General features: G+C 40.5%; 1 protein-coding gene across 2 annotated transcripts in view; it reads right to left on the bottom strand.

The window, feature by feature from the left end:
• The window catches only part of Meis1 (Meis homeobox 1), a 133,888-nt gene that overhangs the window by 105,954 nt on the left and 4,421 nt on the right, over positions 1–23,513 (bottom strand). For both annotated transcript variants that reach the window (XM_074049856.1, XM_074049858.1), the window contains exons 3-6: positions 22,507–22,648; positions 21,916–21,966; positions 21,077–21,127; positions 19,537–19,683 (exon numbers count right to left, since the gene is read on the bottom strand). In XM_074049856.1, the coding sequence (XP_073905957.1) occupies positions 19,537–19,683; positions 21,077–21,127; positions 21,916–21,966; positions 22,507–22,648 (391 nt within the window). The remainder of the gene's footprint in view (positions 1–19,536; positions 19,684–21,076; positions 21,128–21,915; positions 21,967–22,506; positions 22,649–23,513) is intronic.

The following is a 23,513-nucleotide window of genomic DNA, read 5'->3' as shown; positions in this document are numbered from 1 at the left end:
GAACACATGCTCAGAATGCAAACAGTTAATGCATAAATTTTCAGTTTGTACAACTGCAGCTCTAAAAGGGGGACTTGTTCATTCAGAGCTCTGCAGAAAGAATGGTACAGCACCCAGGGGACAGACAATGCCAGGCACAAAACCCCGGTGCCTCGACATGTAAAAGGATGTTTTTCTATGTGCTACAAATCCCACTTGAAAATATAATTAGAAGGAGAAAATGACAAACTATTGCATTAACTGTAATTGAACAAAAGACCGGCAAGGCATGTGGGAGGCTGCAGGAACCCGTGGGAGTTTCAGGATGCAGAGATTCTGCGAGTGACATCTCCTGGGCACTCTCATTTTATTTATGTTGTCCCTCACTACTATTGTTGACTGGTGATCTGACTTGTAATTAATAGGAAAGCTAGCGATAACAAGCTAAAATACAGAGCAACAGACTAACCTCATCAGAAGCATGTTTGTTAATCTGATTAAGACGGGGACTCCAAAAAGGTGACTTAGAACCATAGAATTATTCCATGTTATACAGGAAACTGTCCTCCTTTATGCTACAACAGACCTGATATATTCACTATCTTTTAATGAGCTCCACTGATTTATTCAGCTCCGCTCCACTCCCTCCCCCACTTTTCTACTGTGCAGGATGTAGATTAATTCAATGCTTAATTGTTTAGTAAATTCAATTTTCCACATTCTATTCTGCATAGCTTTAGCTAAGGTTCTTAAATCTTCAGCAGTGAGCCCTGAGCCCAGTGTTTGTGATCTGTGCCTACCTTTTTCATCACCATTTTTCTTCATCCACCACTTAATTCACCATGAAAAGATTTTCCTTGCTGGAAATTCTGATTCCGCTATGATCTGTGAGGCATTCCGATTCATTGCATTTTCATTGTGTTGGTCTTAAATGCTGGGCTCCTCTTTTCTCACAGCTATCGCCACATTATATAGGCATTCATGCAAGAAATGTTGGATTCCACCTCAGTTTATCCAAATTTTGTGCAACCTATATGTTTAAATCTGTGTGTTCACCAAAGGTAGGAGCCATTATTTTCCACCTAATATCATTCTTCTCACAGCCTTGCTCCTCTGGAAGGCCTGTGAATACTGAATGCACTTCTCTGAAGTGAAATCTAACTTCTGTGGTCCTTTCTTGAATTAGCATTTTGGGTATTAGCATTTCAAGAATGGTGTAGTTATATGAAACTGAGCATTTGGAGAAACCCACAGGTTGCCAAAACGGAACAAGAATTATGTTTAGTTCAGTTCATTAAGCATGATTAAAGTCGAAGTATCAGAAATAGCTCACAAACTCTTCTAGTATAAATATGTAAGACAGCCCCTAATCAGAAAGAATTCCCTTAAAATCCATTTACCAGAGAAATCTCAGTTACAACAACATAACTTCATAACTATATATGGTCACACCAAACAGCATCATTATTTTTTAAATAAAATATGTGCATATGATTATGTACATATCTTGGTGAAGCTGTGAGTTGCTTAGGGCCACTTGTAAAGTAAGGCTGACAGAATAAAATCAATGATGCATTGCATTAGATATACAGTAAACCTTAGTCATGGTTCTAAATTAAGTCCCAAAGAGGCTTTTTTCTTCAAGGTATATAATTTCAGAATGAGCAATGGCTGTGTTCTCATCTATTAGAAATCCATTAAGACAAGAGGATCTAGCCTCTTGAGTCCAGGGGACTCCTATCGTAGACTTCAGGAGGGTCTTGTTTTAATATTTGTGTTTACGTACATACTTGCATATTTTCCCCTAGGGATAGTGTCCATAACTGTTCATCAGATTCTCAAAGGAGTATCTGACTCTAAAAGTTTGAGAACCATTTCTCTAGAAAATGTTTACGTAGCTAGATACAAAAACCACAACTGAAAAGACCTCAAAGATCACTGATTCTACACTCTCACTCAGCCTCAACAGTCAATGTCCTCCTGATGGTATTGCAATTGTCATAAATGGAAGGAGTCAGCTAGAAGTTTTGTTCCACAGAACATTCCTCTTGGCCGATATATAAATACACGATATAATATGTAAGCCTACTTAGTTTCCACTCATGTTTTATTTTCTAATTCTGGATCTCAAAACACAGCCATTTAAAATATTTTAAGCAAACTATGGTTCTTCCTCTTCTCTCTTCAACAGCTTGAACACTTCTGTTTTCTTCTGTCAATTCTTAAGAATGCTCCAAACTAAGTTGTTTGGTTTTATTTTTTTTAATTATTCATTGCATAATATTCTTTATTTAGAAGGCAATTTTGCTGACATCTGGTATTATGATGGAAGCAATGACCTCCCCTGACTGTGAGTTCTTCCAGGGCAAGGATAGTATCTTACTCTGATGTCTTCTCCTTTCCTGGCTGAGGACAATGTATGATTCGAATACTTAGGGAGCTAAGTTTAACTGTTATTAACTACTGTACCATATTATTCCAACAAACAAACTGTACCTTCAAAACTGACCCTACTTTCCTGAATAAAGGTTTCCACCTTTTTCCATCTGTGCCTTAAATTTGAACTTATTCCATGTCCTCTTATCATCTTTCATATTTCTCTTTACTCTCATGGCTTGAATTATCATCTATATGCTACCAATGGATTTCTTCTTAACACTGCATGTCCAACTACCTGCTAAATGCCTACCTCACTCAACAAGTCTTAAGGTTAAACTCTCCATGTCTCCACCAAAACTCCTATTCATTTTTCAAAAATCCTCCATTCTAGTAGGTATCATACCATCTACCCACGATATAAACCTGAGAACCATCTATGCTTTCTTTCTCATCACCTCACCATCCAATCAGCCTTTGTCAAAGGATTGAGAATATTTTACCCTTAAATATTCTCAAACAAATCTCTCATTACATTTTTTTCTGGTATTAGGGATTGAACCCCAGGGTCTCACCTATGGTAGGTAGGCAGGCAGTCTACAGCTTGAGTCATGCCCTTAGTCCTTTTGTTTCTGAAATAGGGTCTCACTAAATTTTGCCCAGGTTGGCCTCAAATTCATGATTCTCCTACCTCTAACTCCTGAATAACTGGGATTAAAGGCATGTACCATACCCAGTGAAATCTCTCATTTTCTATCTTACTGATTTCTGCTCTTGTTAAGGCCTTTGTCACTCCTTAGCATTAAGAGAGTTTGATTCTGCTACAGCACAAGCCCCCTGAGGGCAGAAGTGGTACCATTTTGCTTATCATTGCATCCTGAATATCAAGTTATATACTTGGCTATTACTAAGGAAATAAGCATTGAATGAATGAAGTATCTACTGCTACAGAATACAATCTGAGGTCCTTAGCCTGATTCACAAAGCCCTTCATAATCTCCCTTCAGGACCATTCTTTTCCTATTTCTTGTGCTCTAGCAACACCCAACCCCATGTGCTGTCTGAAGATATTCTGACATTTATTGCTCAGGCCCATGCTTGTACTTCCCCCCTGCTTGGAATGCTCTGATCTGCCCTGCCTGAGCCCAGGAACTATCAATTTCTTGTGATTTAAGGCACAGCTCAGAATATCACCTCCTCCAAAATGCCTTCTCTGAGGGCTAGCAGAGTGGCTCAAGTGGAAAGAGTGCCTGCCTAACAAGCATGAAGCCCTGAGTTCAAATTCTAGTGCCGCCAAAACAACAAAAGCCTTCCCTGATACACACACATTATCCCCAGGATGAGTAAGGTTCTGCTCCTCTGAGCACTCAGACCACCTTGTGCATACTTCTATCATTTCATTCTCTCATGGCTTTGTGATGAGTTGTTGTGCCTGTCTATAATTTTACACTGTTGTATGTTTTGGACTGTATCTTATTCATCCTTATGTCTTACATCCTAGGAAAAAGTCTATAGCATAGTAGATACAAATACACTTTTGAATGAATGCATAGCTCTGATCTCCTATTCCAAACATCACAAAACATCTAAGAGTCTTCCACAATCTAAAAACACCTCAATAGTACTATAAAATATACTAATACCTAGCTGTAGAATAAAACAATAAAAAAAAATTGAAAGCTAAACAGATACTTGTCTGTACCATTTACATGAGTCTCAAGACAAATCATAACCTCTCTAAACCTTAATGACCTAATCTGTAAAAGAGGGGAAAAAAATGTTCCCTTGCAGATATAATATATGTAAATTGCAAAGCATGCAGCAAGTACTCAATAAATGGCAGTCACTATAGCTCTTAATGAAATTATACAGACTGACTAGTCAACCCTGAGGTATCTACATACTGGTATATGCAGTTTATGGCCTTCTGGATGGCTAACCTGAGCTGGCTTTACACACAGCGTGGTAGGCCTTGGGCTATCCCCCAGATGGTGTGTGCTCAGGGAATGCAAACTGATCTTATTGTCACCTTGGAATAACATGATTTTACAGGTGCTTTGCTCCACCCCACCCTATCAAGTTTAATTTGATATCTAATATAATGGTCATGTGCAGGCACATTGTCATTCCCACACAGCCACACGCCATATGCACGTCTGTAGACACATGCACACATACCACATGTAGCACAGTGAATGGGATTGCTGAATGACTCCATCCACACTGCCAGGAGAGTCTCAGCTAATTAGCCCCACCCCCTCAATTTTTCACCCCTGTCTAAACAGTGCCTCTCATCATCCTCAAAGGCACATGAGGTCAGTCACTCTGATTCCTAATACACCCCTCAGTCAATAATGCCACCTGAGGAAAAGGACCAGAAAGACCCATACAGAGAGAAACCAGGAGGAGAGAAGGGACCCAGGTACTGCTATGAGAAACAGATCCATATTTACCTGCATGTACTTGAAGTTGGGAAATAAGGTGCTGAGATTTTCTTTGCGTGAGTATTTCAGATTTTATATGCTGACCAAGATATTCTTGGAGGCCCCCATTTGCATCCGCTTGATAACTGAAAGCCACTGCGTAATCATTCAGCCCCTTCAACCCAAATTTATTGAGCACCCACAATTTGCAGAGTCCCTGGGGAAAGCTTGTTCCTCTCGAAACATACTCCCTTGAGGCTACATCTACTCAACTTCAGATTTACATATTTCAGGGGGAAAATGTAAAATTCTTTATACAGATTTCAAGAAAACATATTCCTGGAAGTCATTAAGCAAAATTCATGTAACCACAACAAGTTCAGGCAGTATGCTTTTTTTTTTTAAACACAGTAAAACTGCCCTCTTTCCTTTTAAGCTTTTAGATGTTTTTCAATGCCAGAAGCATTCACAAATTAATATTTCACTATGCAGGCATACTACTGATTCAAGGGCCACATTAAAATGTTTGGGGGAAGGCTAGCAGAATGGCTCAAGTGGTAAGAGTCCCTGTCTAGCAAGTATATGAGGCCCTGAGTTCAAATCCCAGTGCTGCCAAAAAAAAAAAAAAAAAAACCACAACAAAATGTTTGGGGGGGGATGGTCTGAAAGTGAAACAGCATGTTTTCAGGTCCACACATTGTCTTGTTGAAAGATGGAGAAGCAAAAGATTGGTAGGTGCCTGAGACATTCCTTAACGGTGGCCCACCCTCACCTTCCAGAGAGGCCAGCTTTCTAAAAGGTTGCCTCCCTCACACACTTGATCCCACTTTCTCCATGAACTCCTTTTTCTCATTTCCTTCTCTGTCCCTTTCCCTTTCCACCTTAACTTTGCCAAGTCTGTAGGCCTGCCAGTATTCTTTTTGAGCCCCTTTTTAATACTGGAATAAAATGTGCTTATTACTCCACTTAATAGAGGCCTGAGGGATAATTTTGGTGAGTCAGGGCAGAAGGTAAATTAGTGGTAAAACAATGGAAATCCAGCAGCCTCTCATGATCTGAGGCTCTCACCAAGACACTACACTTCTTCTTCTCATAGTCCCAGTCCTGCTTTACTTGCCACTGTGGACTTTTAAGCTAGACATGGGTCTTGATGACCATCCAGTCTTTCCTTAGGTGTGGCACTCATACATCAGTGCCAGTTGGTGTCCTTACACACAGTGTAATTGTGTCTAATTCAGTATCAAGTGAGGTAGATGACTAAAACATAAACAGCTAAGCAACTCTGGTATGTTGCTTTCCTATGTTTGTACACACACGTGTAGAATGTACATGTTCTATCTCATATACACTAATATGATAGCAGTGGTGCTGGTCTGTGGAGGCAAAGGCAGCAGCTGTTAAATTGAGTTCTGTATTTCCCAGTTCTCACGTACTACAAATAAAACCTACAAAAATGATAATTTTTCAAACATTGAATCCTCTATCTCTGTGTAATGAGGCATGTAGAGAGGAGGAAAAGAATTTTTGTGCTTTTTTGCCTTTGGTGAAAATTCTCCAAGGAGTAATTTCATCTTTAAGTGAAAAGTTTTCTATCAGGTGATTATAAAGAGTTCCGGGAACCACTGAAGCTTGGGTTCAGATATGTGGTGAGTCCACAGAGGCACATGAGTGTACACACTCGGGCACACACAGCAACATACCCCCATTTGGTATGAGGCATCCAGCAAAAAGATGTAGGGAAAGGATTTAAATGTTTTTAATTACATTGCAAAGGAATTTAAAGCACCTTGGTCATCAGATAAATATTTTAAATTCATGAGCCTTAAACACTATTGTCCACACTCCTGCAAATGCCCACGCTCATTCTCCTCTCAGTAACTGGGGACTAGTTGCAGTGGCAGGCAGGGGGGACAAAAGCTAGGAAGCTGAGACCCAGCTCTGTCCCAGTGCTTCTTAAAATCCTACCTTCCCACTGACTCTCAGGACAACTAATCTGTATAGCTGAATTAATCCATCCAAATAATCTAAAGATTGACAATGTTGAGGAAACATCCATAGATGTGAAACAATGCTCAAAATATTTCAAAAGCTTTCCTGATGAAATCCATAGAGCACTGGTATATTTTACAAAAGTTTTCTACTTTGAGAATCAATACTAGTATCTTACCTTGATGACCTACCCTACTGTGGTCTAAGAAGATAACAGATTTCTACATGGATTCATACAAATTATAAGGGGAAAGAATAATTACAACAAAGGGGCAATTGACAAGTATTGACAACCTGTTTTACAAAAATCTCAAAACTGGCAAGTAACAGAGGAGACTAGTAATTTATAAATGACTCAAATACACTGAATGTTCAAATTCTACAAAGTAGTGTGTTGTAGAGAACAATCCCATGCAGAGAAGGGAAGAGAACACCTGATTACACTAAGTGTCTTAGTGAAAGTATTTATGTTTTAATAAATCTTTCCTTGCAGGAGCCAAGCATGGTGGCATGCTATGGGGGAGATTGTGCCCAGGAATTTAACACCAGGCTGGGTAACATAGTGAGATTTTGTCTCCAAAATAAATAAATAAATAAGTTAGCATCTTTCCTTTTCTATGCCATTGTATTATGAATGACATGCTCTTAATAAAAATAAACTCCTATGCTTAATGATTTTAACTACACTGTATGTTTTGTTCCTGAAACCACAGCTACAAACTGTAGCTCATAGTTTAATGTTTGACTCAAACAAACAAGCAAACCCCTAATCCAACCAGTATCACTATATTTCCAAACATTTACATCTAAAAATTTCAAGCCACACCATTTATTTATCTGCTAAGAGCTTTTCTGCTAAATTTTATGTTAATTTCTATTATTTCTACTTCACAGTAAGGGAAGGTCAATAAGTTACATGTCAGTATACCTAGTGTCATAAAATCCTTTTTATAAGATAGTTTGCTTCTCAATGTTTTGTTTTATATTTGAAGCTTAGTATCAGTGCTTGTTCTGCAAACAAATTAAGATAAAATAAACTCAAAGTGTCTCATATAAAACCACTTCAAATCACAAACTTTCTATGCAAGGATCCTAGTAAAAAGAACATCCAATAATTCAGAAAACATTGCATCCTTAGTACAAGGAGATAATAAGACTCCAAGCAACTACACTTCAGCATGAAGCATGCACATCTACAAGTGTTGTACTTAGTATGAGGTCTGTACATGACAGTCATTTGAGTTTTACCTGAAGAGTTCATCTGAAGTGAGTCACTGTACTCCTTCAGAAAGATAGCTGAGGATTCAATCTTTGTGTTGAGACAGAATCTCCCTATGTAACCCAGGCTGGCCTTAAATTTCTAATGGACCTGTCTTAGCCTCCCAAGTGCTAGGATCACAGGCATGAACCACCATGCCTGGCTCAGTTTCCTTTTATGCATTGATGGAATCAGAATAAAAGTACCCTCCCTCATAAGGACTATAATATTTTTCTTAAAATTCTATAAAATACTCTACAAAGCAACATCTCCATCAACCAATACCTATTCCTTCCTCCCCATTGAAGGATGGGCAGAGTATAAGTGAGAAAAAATGTTATTTAATATAGAGCTCATAGAGGTGAGGGGTGCTATTCTAAATACTTTACGTGCACCCTTACTTAGTTCTTACAGCAATCCAGTGAAGTGGATAATATTGTTATCTCCCATTTTACAGATTATGAAACTGAGGCTTACCAAGGTTCAGCAATTTAACCCTCTCACAGAAAAGTCTCGAATCAAACACAAGTGCTCTGACTCTAAGTTGTACTTCCCTGGGACACTGCCTGACTGAAAGTATATCGACTGCCAAAGAGTTTCTGTAGGACATAAAGTGAATGCAAATTCAGAATAAAATGCAACAGTCAGCACACCTGTTATTTCTCAAGTGTTTCTGAAATTTAATCTTTCTACTTCTAAACTCTCAAACCAGAATATCCACAATTTTGATGTGAGAAGGGAAAAAAAATCAGTCAAGATGTAGTCTTGTTTTATTCTACTACCTTATGGAATAATCTGAATAAAAGAGTCATGGAAATGTGCATTCATAACTGATTGCCACTAATAATTAGCAACAAAGTATATTCTAATTTTTAGAAGCATTCTGGCTTTCTATATTTTCAACCAAATTTTGCTTTTTAAATGTCAGTCATTCCTCAAGGATTTCTGAATCCTTAAACTCTCTGACAGTGTTAAATTCAGAGGTGGGGAGAAAATTATTTCTCTTATTTTATTATTCATTTTGGATAAAACCATCAGACTTTTCTCAAGGCATCCTGAAATTTAATTTGACTTTCTGATTCCTATAATAGCCAGGTTCTCTATATTCCAAGGCACTTAACTGGCATATCAACCAAAAAAAAACCTGTGAATTTCAGAAGCAGGATACTGAGTTACACTGTTCACTTTTAAAGTAATTCCACTTAATCAGAATGTCATTCTTCAACCATACCCAAGGCTATTATTCTGGAGGCTATTCATACTGTTTTAACAGTTATAGAGTATTTGGAGTATGAGAAGTATACTACAAGTGAAGAAAAGCCCCATAATTGATTTGTCAATGTTTTATTCTCTCTTTTTTCTATTGGCATGTTCTTTACATGCCCTCAATAAATATTAAACACTCAAACAACTCACCATTAGGGTAGCAAGCAAACCCTTAGAATGTCGCAACAGTGTAATGAAGAACAATGCACCTAATTGAAATGGCAGGGTAATTTGGAAAATAAAATTGAGTTGTTGCAAATTCCAAATTTCAGAATAAAAATGTTTATACTCACTCAAATGCAGATTGTTACTGGCTTTGAATAATTATTAGAATAAAAAATATTTGAACATTAACAATACATTTGATACTCACAGAACAAGCACAGTCAACACATCTATGATTTTGTGCAAGGAAGTACAGGACACAATGTGTCCAATAGTTTTCTTGGTGACTTTGTTATTGAACACAGTTTGTAAAAATCCCCAGATATGATTAAAAACAATAGGCCAAGCCATCAAATGCATGTCCAGTGTTAAAAATTCCATGAACAATGCTCCTCTGAAAAATTTTTGCACACAATAGAGACAGAGAAAAGGCACTGAAAGAAAGGAAGGAGTTAAATGATTCTGCTACCCAATCTCTTGCTTTTAAGACATATCACTAAATCACTAAGATGAATTTAAAATGTAAAATTCTTGACTCTTTTTGTTAGAAGCTACAGCCAAGAAAACAATGACAATTAAAATGAAAATATCAACAAACATTTTCATCTGGAACCGGGAAGTATAAACATGTAATAGCTCTATGAGAGATGATAGTTATCTGTACACTGAGGGTAATCTTTATTATCTACTTAGGGTTGTACCACTTTTGCCAGAGATGCCACACTCCTGACTCACGAAGAAAAATTCCATATGCCTAGTAGAGGTGGAGCATAATTCCCATAAATAATGTATATAATAGAATATAAATAAATAATACATTTATCTGAACTGTTCAAGAGTGAAAGGCAGGGTGGCTACTCATGAAATGAAGTCTTTTATGAATGAACAATTTCAAATAAAAGTAATGTTCAATGGCTAGTATCACAAAATTTTTACACTAAAGCTTTCTTCAATGCTGGTTTTAAGACAACTCTCAAGTAGATAGTCCATCCAAAACCTAAATGCTCAATTTAATTCTACCAGTGAACTTCTTTGTTGTGATTAAAGCTTCATAGCTAATCACATCTTACCTATATGGTGCTATTTCTCACTTTTCTGCCAACACTGCTAGTTTTTATGATTAATAAATAACTGGATTTAAAATGTTATGGATGAGGCTTTTGTTCCATGAAACGGTGGGCTTTTTTTTTTCCTTCAGGGAGAATAACCAATATTGGAGCAAATAGAAAGAAAGGCTACATAAAAAAATAATCCAAAAGACATCACCTGCTCTAGCTAATTTGCTATGGCTTTCTATTGTAAAAATTGCTAGCCTACCATTGCTTCTCTGGGAAGAAGCAGCTCCCTTCTGAGGCCCTGGAGACAAACACTCCATTTCATGTAAATAGTGTAAGTATGCTTTAGAATATCAGACATTGTACATCATTCAGTTTGAAATTAAGTTTTAAAATCACTAAGGAATAATCTCTGAGCAGAAAATAGCATAGGTCACAGTTAATTATAGTTTGTCTATCAAATTAAGTTAATGTTGGAGAACACATCCAAACAGTTATAGGGCCATCAAGAGGAGTTTTATTGGTAAAGGAGTTCTTATGCTTTCAGTTTCTAACAGTTTTTAAAGAAGAGAAATAAGCCTTTAGAAGGTGAGATAGCATGAGAAAACTGAGTTTACATCAGTTTCCTTCACTGTCCTTTTGATGGCTACATCAATTTCATTGTAAACTTCATTCTCCAGAGTTTCATTATAGTCATAAACCCGTTTCACTTTAAAGAGTTTCTATGGGACATATGTGGGTGCAAATTCAGAATAAAATGCAAATCATGGAGATCTGGGACCAAATATGGACTATCAGTTATGAATAGTCGCTAAAACAAACATTTAGGGCTTAAGAGGAAGAACACCAAGGGGCTATATGAATCCTTATGTCAAGTGTTCACAGCCCTAGGGAAGACAAGTAAAAATAACAGTTCTCAATTTTTCATCTAATTGTACAGCACAGGTTGGTCTGTATTCATTCCTGTTCTACAGGAACAATTAACATCTCAGGAAAATAAACCCACATAAGGGTAACAACCCACAAGGTACCCTAATAGGGAAATGAGACCTAGAAAACTAGTTCAAGTTCAAATCTCAGGCACAGGAGGTTTACCAAGCAGTGAAAAAACAAAGTGATCAGGAAAAGAAAGAACTATAGTTCTGCCTTTCTATGTAATAATCAACAACCTAGGTATTTACAGATGGTGACAAACATGCTACCATGTTGTAAAGTATGAGGGGAAAAGCTATACAAGTGGGAATCCGTGAACAACAGCAATTAATTCCAAGTTACCTTATGTCATCAGGTATTGATGTCAGAACACTGTCATTTATCAATACTAAAATAATTCTAATAGTATTGAAAATGTTATGCACTGTCAGAAATTCTAAATAAGTCAAAATCCCATATGTTTAAGTAATTGTAAAATTTAAGACTGCATCATGTCAAAATGAGAAAAAGTGCAATTTGAAATTTTGCTTAATCTCACTAAACCAGTAAAAGTTTGTAACCATTATTTTAAAGTTTTTTGTAGTAAAATTATAAACTGGCACAGCATTTCCTTTCTGTGAAAGCGTATGATTTCATTGAAGTTTTTTAAAAGAACTATAAAGTTGCACATTCATGTTCTTCACCTTGTGAATATAAATCCTACTAATCTAGTCCTACAAATCTAGTCACGAAGTGTTAAGGGAAGAATCAATTGTAGAATTGTATTTTTGAGAATTTTAAACAATGTACATTTATTTTCACAACTTATATATTCTCTCAGTGGTGTACATGTCATAGAAAAGCTATAACATGGTCATTTCAGATTATATGAAGAGTTAATGACTTAGTTCTGGTTATAATTTATATTTGGCTATATCTACTTCATGACACCAATAAATAACAGGTGTATAATTCAATAAATCTAGGAGTAAGCCTTTTTAACCAGAGAATAAACTCTTTATGGCATATTTTAGACAATTTTAGGAATTCTGAACCAAGAAGTCATGAAGTATAAAATAATTTCAAAAGACTTGCACTTTCATATTTTCCTTTAACAAGGACATATTTTCTAGATTAAGAAATGCTATTTGGCAAAAGAGTTCAGAGGGAGTCTAGTAAAGTGTTGCCAATTGCTGTAATTCTGTGCACTTGAATGTATTAAATTGATTGAAATTGAATTCTAGTGACAAATATTTAAATGAATATATTCTCGCTATTTCACAAAGCATCATTTATGCCATTTATTAAAATCTCAAATTTGTAAGTGTAAGAAGTCTAGCAACTGCCTAATATAGGTGCATTTCCTAGAGAGTCTGCTTAAGGCTCCAAAAAGCTTTCCCAAATTCCATAATCCTGAAATCAGGTTATGTTAAGAATATAGGGAAGATGTTCTTTTATCGTGTACACTACAAAGACATATCCATCTTCTGAAATTTCTCCAACTTGACTTTACACACACAAGGTTCATTCATAAATGGTAAGAATCATAAAATATCCAAACCTTCATTGGGTCCTCAAAGTCAAATTTTGAGATTATTATTAAAAGTTAAATCGGAAGAGTATATGCTATGTATTTTAGTGCTTTTATTTTTTGTTTTGTTTTATTAAAAAAAAAAAGCAAAACAAAACAACTTTTTTAAGTCTTGAAGATTGAACCCGGGGCCTCTCACAAGCTATGCAAGTGTCATTTCCCTGGGCTACTCCCCCAGTCTCTAGTCCCTAACTTTTAACCAGGTATCATAGGTATTATATCCTGATGTCTCCTCTGGGTAAGAACTGTAAGCACCACTTGATTTACAGCAGTGTTCTTTCACTTGAGATTTTGAAACTCTATGAGTCTAACATCTTTACGACTGTCTGGTAAATGTGTAACACATTCTATTTTTCTTTTTTTATTTGTAAAAGAATACTTTCCCATAATTTTAAAATACTAATTTTTATACTCAGGGGAAATAGTGAAATTTTTTGCTTCAATTACAGCATAAATTCAAGTACCACTTTGATACAAATATGACAGACATCATAATCCCAAAAAAGGCAATGTAAAATGCTACTGTTGCAACCATGTAAGACTATGTAACAAAAATGACTAAGAACCTATCAGTTTACTATCTTTCAACTATTTCCCTGACAGTGAAGTGGAATAATGTTGAATTATAGACCTTCTTACAGGAAGTCTTATTTCATGTTCATTTTTTGATCATTTCCCTGTTAGACCTTATAGGAATTTGGCTGTATGCCCACATTTCTCTAAAAGTTTCTCTCTACATACTTGGGTTGTGTTTGGTGACTAAATTATAATTTATTAAAACTTTTAGGGACTAGGTGTATAGCTCAGTGGTAGAATACTTATCTAAGATTTGATCTCTAGTACTGCAAAGAAAAAAAATTTTTGAAATTCACCTTTGTTTGACATATTTACATTTCATAGGAAAACACTGTTGTTGCAATGGAAAACATAACATAACCAATATGAGAATGTTTCATTTGAATTCATGTTGACAATACTTTCATTTATGAGAAGTGTCTTAATATAATCTGTTATGCATTCTTCAGTTTCTCCATCTCCACCTTCAAGGGAAAGTCAGGTAGCTGTATAACAGTAGGCTCTATGCTAATACTTTTTAGCCTATCTGCTTCGCCTTCATAAACGTGTTTCTACTATGGAAATACAAAAAATTTGCTTTTTAAAACAATGGAGTTTGGGCGCATAATTTTCCCTCTATCACCCAGCAACAGCTGTGTTTTAAATCTTAAAATTTGAACATATGAGTGTTTGAGAGCATAATGATTTAAAATTTATTTTCAAAGTTGGGTAATTATAGCATATTACGTCAGTTACTTTTTTAAAAGCAGAATCCACATTTTAATCCTTTGTTTCCTCCTCCTCATTCTCTTCTTCCTCTACTATTTGAGCTTCTCTGTGTTTTTGAATACGAATCTGTAAGTTAGGACCAAGAGTTACAGTATGCACAACTACTCTATTTCTGAATGGTGAGCAATGGAGTCATTCTGGTGGGAGAAGAACTGATATTTGAGTGACCTATTGCCACAGAGCTAGTTAAATCACTGAACAATAGTTACTGTTATGGGGCTTTACTTTGCACAAAGTAGCATTTAGCATCATTACTTTCCATTAACCATGGAACTTGCACTGGGGACTTCCACTGAGAGAAAAGGAGGAGAAAAAGAGAGGGGCCGAGCAAGAAGAGGCCAGGAGAGAAAGGGAGGGAGAAAGAAAAGAGGAAGGAGAGAGGCAGAAGGGGCGGGGGGGGGGGGAAGGTATTTATAAAAAAAAAAAGAAAAGGGAATAATATTTGTACTATTAGCATTTAGAACTGGCAACATTTAACAATGTAATTGATCTCTACTCTTTGCATATCCCTGTACTTTTTCCTTATTGTTTTTCTAAAATGTTTTTAAGTCCCCCTGTTAAGAATCAATATATCCCTATTCTGATATTCACACATAAATCCAAACTAAAAGCTAACCAGAGAGTAACAATGAAAACACACCTGGTAATTCAGTAACTTTTAATTAATTCAAAGGACACTAAGGAATGAAGGGTCTAGAATGAACATCCTGATTAGCTGGTGTAGTGACGAGCAGTCAACACCTTATTATTTAATCATTAAAGAGAGTCTTGCCATAATTTCCTTTTGACATATTTCAAGAAAGGAATTAAGAATATGCCACATGACCCACAACAACAATCAAAAGTAAACTTAGAGATGCTAAGATCCCATCATTTTTAAGGCTAGGATATGGAGAGGTTCTGGGATTGAGTCGTGAAGTGGGACCTTATGCAGCATTTACAATTTAAATAAGATGTATCCAAATGCAAACATTTGGAAACAAACTACCTGAAAAGGGGGCCTTGTGCCTGCCTCCTGCTGTTGTGTCCAGCTTTTTCAATGGATGAAAATGAATAGCAGACATCTTAGCATGAGTGAATATCCACTGGCCCCATCTTTTTTTTTTTTTTTTTTTTTTCCTAAAGCAGTAGATTCAGTTCTCCTGGAACTTTAGGTTGTGTCCAATGACAAAGCTTAAATTTCCTTGGGATGAATCTCCATACCTCTTTGGAGGGGAGGGGGGCGATTTCGGTCTAATCTTACTTCAGTTTTAAGATATGTAACCCAAACTATGTTTTAGAAACAGCGTTCGGAACTTTGGAAATAAAACAATCTCAGGCCCACTTGGGAATCAAAGTGCACTGGGAACCAAAGGATCAGGTTTTGCCCCAGGTCTCCGAGCCTGGTCGCCTGTTGCTCTCCAGCCTGGGCCGCAACAGTCCAGGCGACCTCCCCCGCCTCCACCCCCGGGAGCCTGCCAGCACTTGGCATTTAACCTGCCTGGTGAGCATGGCTTTCTGGTTCCATCTCCGCGAGCCACTTTACTTCTCCCTAGACGTCAGTGGCAAATCTGGATTAACATGCAAGAGGGCGCCCAGCGCAGCTAGCCAGCCCTTACCCAGGAGCTCTTAAATGCAGATTCAGCAGAGGACCCCCCGGAGAGATGCTGTTGAATAAAACTGTAATCCAAAGGGGCCATTTCTCTGCTTCCCGCTCCTTGAGGGGAAAACCAGGGCCGCTGCTAAAGCCCCAGCACTAGCCCAGCTAATCTCGGCTCGCGACGAGCAGCCGTGGCCACCCTGCAAGGCGACGTTGGGGGATCTAGAAGACACTTTGCTCCTCTCGCCACTCTTCCCACTGGTTCTTGAAGTTGAAAATGCTTAGGGTCAAGGGGTGGAAAGCAACAGACACTCCTAACAAGGAAGAGGACGGCTCCGTCCTGGAGTGCGGACTAAAGTCCACCATCTGGGCGCCTAACCCCACTCGGCGCCCTCACTTCCACCATGGACCCTCTGTCACGCGCCACGCCTCCCCTCCGACCCGCATCCCTTCCCGCTGTCATCCAGGCCAAATCCTGGTCTGGACGCCTCGTATCGCCATTTCCCTTTCTATCCACTCTCGGATCGCAGCCTTGTCCTCGACCCACCTGGAGGTGGGCAAGTCCCCCAGGTCCCTCGCTGCCCTCAGACTTTGGCCGTCTGGAGCATCCGTGCCGAGCAGCTAGCGCGCTGTCGGGAGAGGGCGCCAGGAGGCCCGCGACCTCCCATGGCTCTCAGGCCATGGGACCTCCAGGCGGCCTCCAAGGCGCGGGAACAGGAAAGTCGGGCGGGGACGGGTGTGGGGACAGGATTACAGTTTCTACTGGCATCTTAATCTGATACCAAAAAATAACAATTAAAAAGACCCAAACCAACAACACTACACACCAAGCGGATTTCTGCTGACAGCCCTCCGGGAACTGCCTGGCCTCAAAGTGGTCTATCCTAGATCCCGGCGCGGGTGGCAGCCTTCGCGCAACTCCGAGAGCCGGGGAAAAAAAGTAAAATAAAATAAACCGTGCCGCCAGCAGGCCCTAGAGACAGAGGGGTTAATGAGCTAACGAGGCCCAGCGCTCGCGCCACACCTGAAGCGTCAACTGCCAAAGCGCACCCTCTGCCAGGCCCAAACTAGCTACGCCGCGTTTGTAGACAGGTGGAGAGGCCATTCTTTTGGGCCTGGCCCCAAGGCGCGGCACTAGGGGTTCAGCACCCCTGGGGACCTGCTCCAAGCTGCAGATGGATAACTGGCGCCCACCAGATGGGCCTGATGCCTCGACCTTCATTCTCCACCTCCCCAGGGAAGGGGAGCCCATCAGCACCCAGGGCACAATACTGCGTGCGCCCCCCCCCCCCCCGCACTGTGCTCGTCTCTCCACCCAGTCCAGACACACTAGCTCCTGGCTCTTAGGAACCCGACAACACAGAGGACAAACTTTGGTTTGCTGCCTTCTGACCAACTGAGACCTGGGTGAGCCCTAAAGGTCACACGAGAGAGCCCACGCGCACAGGCCAACAGCGCCACGAGCCCAGTCAAAGCTGCGACGCTCACTCTTATTTAAACAGCAGGGACAGGATGGATACACGATTTTCATTTGATAGGTAGGAAGGGAGACTAAAACGTGAACTTCTACCCAATACGATTGCACATCAATCTTTACATATCTTAAATTAAGGTAATGGGGATATCGAAAGTTTACCGAGGAGGTACAGGGAGAACCCCACGATGTCTGAACAAATTTTATCCCCTCCCCCCGCCAGAAAACCCCATAACTTCGGTTCTTTACCTTTGACTTTAATAAAATAATGATTCGTTGGGAAAATGGGGTATAAATCTTCATTTTGGAGGCAATTAAAGTGTTGATTTCATTCGTGCCCCTAAGCGATTCTTGTAATTTGCTCAAATAGCTTTATGTACCCAGCACTCCGGAGCTTTTAGAATCCCATTTTCTAGTTAGGCTTGTTAGATTACAATTTTTACTCAACAGCAGCTACCCGAGGGTTCCTGGGAGGAATCTGCATTTAATAGCTCCCGGGTTGAGCCCCAAGCGAGGCCAGGGAGCTCGCGAGGCCAGGACTGAGAACCTCCTACAGTTTCCCCACCTCGGCCCCGCGGCTTCGGGATTGCACATGCTTCGGATGGTGTGCATCCGTCTACACTGCCCGAAGTTTCCAACTTGCCAAATAGTGAGAACCCAGGCGTATTTGAGCTTTCAAACTCTGCTGCACCCCTCATGGGCAAAAATGGAATTCAGCCTAGTCGTGGGGTTACCCAGAGATAGTCAAGCAGGGCATTTAGTTTTAAGGGGAGGATATTAGGAGGAAAAAATCATTAAAATGACACCAAGAATGAGGTGTCGGGCTAGGAATATTGAAGACAACGGCTGGCCAACAGGGATCATGGAAGGGTTTGCAAAGAAAAACTGTCGGAGAAGCTGGTCTTTGGCTTAACAAAGGCAGGCTGATCTCTTCCCCCAAGAAGGGACTCACGTGCCAAGTCTGAAAGAACGCTAGGCCTTCACTTATATGGGGGCGGGGAGGGGGACCGAGGAGGCCGCTACCCAAATCTCTAGACTCCTTGCAATAATTCGCACCAGAGCTGTCCTGGGCCCTGTTTCATCTCACTCACTTCTCACGTTTTCACTTTCATTGCATTTTCCCAACTCATTTGGACCAATCCAGAGACACAGAGACAGGAGAGAGAAAAAATGGGAGCAAACGGTGGTGTCAGGGTGACAGGGGGAGAGAAATCACCCCTTCTCCCCCACCCCCAACAACTTCAAATAAAAGTCGTCCCCACTTAGTAACTCAGCGGAAGAAGAGTCTGGAGGGAGGACGCAGAGGAGGGGTACAGCAAGGGCCGCAGCAGACAGCACTGCGGCGTGAGGGCCCCCACCCTGCACACCGAGGGAGCCGCCAGGGTGTCCCTGATGCTGACACTTCCAAAAGCTGCCAACCTAGAGGGCCCAAAGCACGTACCAGCTGGAGGACGAGTGGAAAGGAGGAGGAGACAAGTCCATATTTATCTGTTTTTCTAACCTCGGCCTGGTCTTATTTTTTTTTTCTATTAAGTACAATAAAAATGGGCGAGCTTGCAGCGAACACCGCACAAAGCAATGTTCAGTGAGGTCTAGAAGCGTTCGGCCGAGGAAAACTGACAAGACAGGCTAATGAACCGTATAGACAGGGAGAAAATAGCCAGCATTTGCTAGATTTCAAACCCGCCCTGCCTCTCTTAGACCACCTATCTTGGATTTATTCCTAATAAAATAAAAAACAAGCGGAGCCTACACTTTTCTTTTCTTCAAGATAGAAGGGGGAAAAAATGCTCCTGAACAAAGCCCTACAATCAGAGGCGGTCACTGGCAGTTAACACTCCCATTATTATAGAGGGTAAATAAAATAAAGACAAAAATTAAAAGCGACAAGAAACAGGTCAAGTTTGCAGGCAAAGCTTTTACAAGCTCATCTCCCTAGGTCGAATCCCAGAGCCAGCCTTAATGAAGCAATAATAGCCACATTATTCAAAAATTTTCATTTCGATGGAAATGTATCTAAAAGGAACTTAATCATATGCAAATAATAAAAGGAGGTGGTAGTGACCCAGCAAGCAATATGCATACAAATTTTTTCTCAGGGATGTTGAAATTGAAAAGCACATACCTGGTCGGTTAGATTTGCTGATCTTGTTATGTCTTCACTGTCTGATTTTGATCCTCCTTCTCTATCGTCTATCACCAAATCAATAGGCATTTTTCCTTTCAAACAGCTAATATACCGGTGGCAGAAATTGTCACATAATTCGTGTACCTACATTATGACAAAAATAAAAAAATGGAAATATAATCAGGAGTGCATAAATGACATTGACAAGTGCAATCCACCTCCCTTGTGAGACCCAAACTTCCAAATACGGGAAACACAGGGCAATTGTCCTCCAGAGACCCCCAGACGCATCCAGAATTAGGAATAACTTTCTTTTCTTGCAAAATAGAGATATCCCAGAAAATTGACAGTGACAAGATGATTCACAGGCTACAACATATTCAACACCCGTGTTAAATTCATCTGCTCCTGGGGCTGTGGCCATTAGAGAGGTGACCTGCCTGGGTGACACTTAAGGTAAACTATTTAATTTCATCCAGTTACTTTATCATAAACCCTTTTCCAACGTGTCAAAGGAAAAATGTGAACACACACACATAATCTCCAAAGGACCTGTACTGTGGTGACATGGGATATATCACTGACAACCCATGTCCCTATAACATTGGTAATAATTAGTGCTTCTATCCACAAGGGGCATATTTTAAGATACTTCCTTTAAAAAAATAGAAAGAAATCAAGTTGCCACTACTCATAATGTGAAAAAAACCCTACAGCCACAAAAACTTATCAAATTGATTTTTTTCCAAAAAAGGAGAAAAGAATGACTCAAAATAATTGGGTATAAGTGCAATGGACTCTTACAGGCCCCAAGAATCACTGACATGCAAAAATTCACAAGAAACCCTAGCGTGCTTGCAATTTAATGTTAGTTTGAATTACAATGCATTAAGTTTTTATTGCTGAGATTTATAGAACAGCTAGCAAAATCACGTTATCCCATGCCCTTTCTTGAGTGTGAAGGTGAGGTGTGTGTTGGATTCACAGACTCAAGAAATTGACACAACTATCAGTCCTGCTTTGTCTCCGAAAAAGGTTTAATGTACCTCCCTCACCACCTCCTCCAGACTCCTTTGCCCACTCCTCCTCCCCCTCTGCCTCTTTGGTGTCTGACCTGCTGCTACTCTCAAACTGTCTTCCAGAAACTCACAAAAACTAAACAAAACTTTTCCCCTCTCAGAGGTAGCAAAGAAGACCAGGAAGAGGAAGAGAAGAGAGGTATTAACCTGTGAAAGGACTCACAACAGCATTCTAAACATCAGCTGGGATGCATAGAATTGCAACTATTTACACAAAGCCAGCAAGGTATTAAGAATGAACACAAGGATAGGGTGTTTGTGATCCAGGTTTTAGTGGCTGAAATTGTAATTAAACTGTGAAGAGAAATGGAACCTAAGATTGGCCTTGACACTAATTACCAGAAAGAAAGACATTTATGCAAATACCTCAGACGCCTGAACTTCAGCCATTCTGAACCCTCCCCTCTGTGTGTTTGGGGTGAAAGAGAAGTAAAGGGAAAAGAGGCTAAAGAAATTACCTTCTCTAATTCCAACAGATGAAACCTTAATACTTGTATGGCTTGAATCATCTGCAAAGATACAAAAAGAATGAGTACCCCATTCCTGATTTGCAGAAAATGGGCTATCACAGCTCTAGCATCTACAGCCCACCCCTCCTCCCAGTAAATAGAGTTATTTTGATTTATGGCAATAACACTAAAACTTAATAGCAACGACTGGGTACTATCTAAAGTTTATATTTCTTAAGTAGAAAAAAAATAGCTAAAATAACAACAAAGCATCTAAGTGGGAATCATAAACACTATTCTCCCCTTTGGCTCTCCCATTCTGTCCCACAGCCCACACCTCAACCCCAAAGGACCACAGCACTGGGTTAGATGTTTCCTTGGAAGGACTGAAACGGAAAATATTCCAAATAGCTCTTAAATTGTGGCTTTTCACATTGCAAACTTCCCGTTGCCTTCTGCACACCTTTTGGGCAAACTGGTTGTTTGGGGGCTCTTGCTGGGTCACGGTCCTCGTGATCAGACTTTGAGGGCTGGGAAGTCCACAAAGTTTAAGCACACACGCTGACAGGCCCAGAGATAAATCCCAGCGCTGATTAGAGCTGTGCAGCCTGGCTGTCATAAAAAACAAAAACTCGCGTTTCCCCGCGCCAGCTAGCCCCGGCCCTCTCGAGATGAATCTATTTCCCGGGGACCTTGTCCCTACCCCTTGTCCGTGGATGGAAACATTTGCAGCCCACTTGCAATTACGGGAAGACCAGTCTAGAAACCTCAGAGCTCTCTAAGCAAAGCTTGAGGGACTGGGGATGGGGTGGGCGAGAGGGGGAGGGGATGAAGGAGTCAGTTCTTACCAAGTTATCCAGTTCTGGATTAGAAGAAAATAGAGGTTTTTCTGCGCGAATCTAAAGACAGGTGAAAAGGAGAAGGGGAGAAGGAAGGGGGGAGAAAGAAAAAAATTGAAATCTGGTCGCCTTCCTAGTTTCTTGTCTTATTACACTGTTGGGGGTAGGATGTAACCTCCGGGAGGGACTCGGTGACACCGAGTTCATCAGGCGCAGAAACACTTCAATTTGAATCAAATAAGCCGAAAACAGGCTCAGAGCTCACTGTTACTTCTACCAACTACGCTTTTCCGGGGACGCTGCTCAGCTCGCCAAGTGCAAAGTAGCTACATCGCATGGTGATCCTGAGTTTCTTTCACAGACTGAGCTTTCTTCGATAGTTTAGGGATGGTGAGTGGCTATGGAGATAGGCGATTTCAAGTTATCCGCAAACACACCCCACCAGGGAGGAAAAAATCTCAGTATGGCTGTAACGCCCCTGTTTTAGGATGGACTATCTGGCTGGCTACTTTTGAAAACGTGCTGGCTTTCTGTGTTGGGGGCAGGGTTCCTTTTTGTTTCTTTTACTTTTTTTTTTTTTTTAACATTTGTTTTGCTGACCTGTTTGGCGAACACGGCTATATCTTCATTGAATGACTCTGACGAGCAGACGTCCCCGCCCGCCACCCCCGGCTCGCGGGGGGTACAAGTAGCTAATTCACATTTCTCAAAAATCAGTGCTAAGAGAGGGAAGAGGGGGTGTCTGCAAGAAAATACAACAGTCACAAACAACACAATGGTTAGTCCCGAGTCACTGAAAAAAGCGCCCAAGAAAAACAGCCAGAAGAGCTCGAGGCAGAGACCCCCCTCCCTGATTTTTGTCATCTACTTTTTCTTTTTTTCCTTCCCCTCGCCCAGGTGACGGCTCATCTTCCCTTCCTCCTAGGGCTCTGAAGTAGGAGGCCCTGAGCCTTCGAGCGTATCTTAGGATCGGATCAGCATATCTGGCCGGAGAATTGGCAACATTTGCTACGAATAAAACCCAAGCGGTTCCAGCAGCCATTTTGAATTAAGTTTCCCACCCCGGCCAATCCTCGTCCCTCCGCTGCACATCCATGACCTGGTGGCAGAGAAGGGACTGGGTGCAAGGGTTGGAAGAGCAAATTCATGAATTTCTTGCCTGGCGGCCGCGCGAAACCCAAATCCAAAGCTCGGGGGATTTCGGTGACAGGCGCTCAGCTAACTTGGGGAAAAGACCTCTGTGGCTGCAGGACCGACTGTCATGGGGCTGCACCTACCGATCCTTTCCCCTTTGGCCCTAGGAAAGCAGGGAGGCCCCTCCTCGGCTCCCTGAACACTCCCCCACCCCTTGCCCCCAAAGAAAGTTCCTGCAAATGTTCCTGTGGTAAGCCTTTCTTTTTGTCTCTGCGGAGTGGCCAAGCAGCCAGTATTGTGAAGGGCCTACATGTCGCTTGTCTTAGCCCATAAAAAAGAAGGGGGAAAAAATTGCTACTTCTAATGCCCGAGGAGTCTTTTTATTAGTTCTCACAACCCAGCTGGGAATTTAACAGTTTGGGGTCCTTTTCGAAGTTTCCCCAAATATTCTACCCAGAGCCTAAACCATTGCC

This window comes from Castor canadensis, chromosome 12 (assembly GCF_047511655.1).
Source record: "Castor canadensis chromosome 12, mCasCan1.hap1v2, whole genome shotgun sequence".
In the NCBI taxonomy this organism is placed as follows: Eukaryota; Metazoa; Chordata; class Mammalia; order Rodentia; family Castoridae; genus Castor; species Castor canadensis.
Note: the sequence above shows the minus strand (reverse complement) of the source record. Positions and strands in the feature narration are given on the sequence as shown.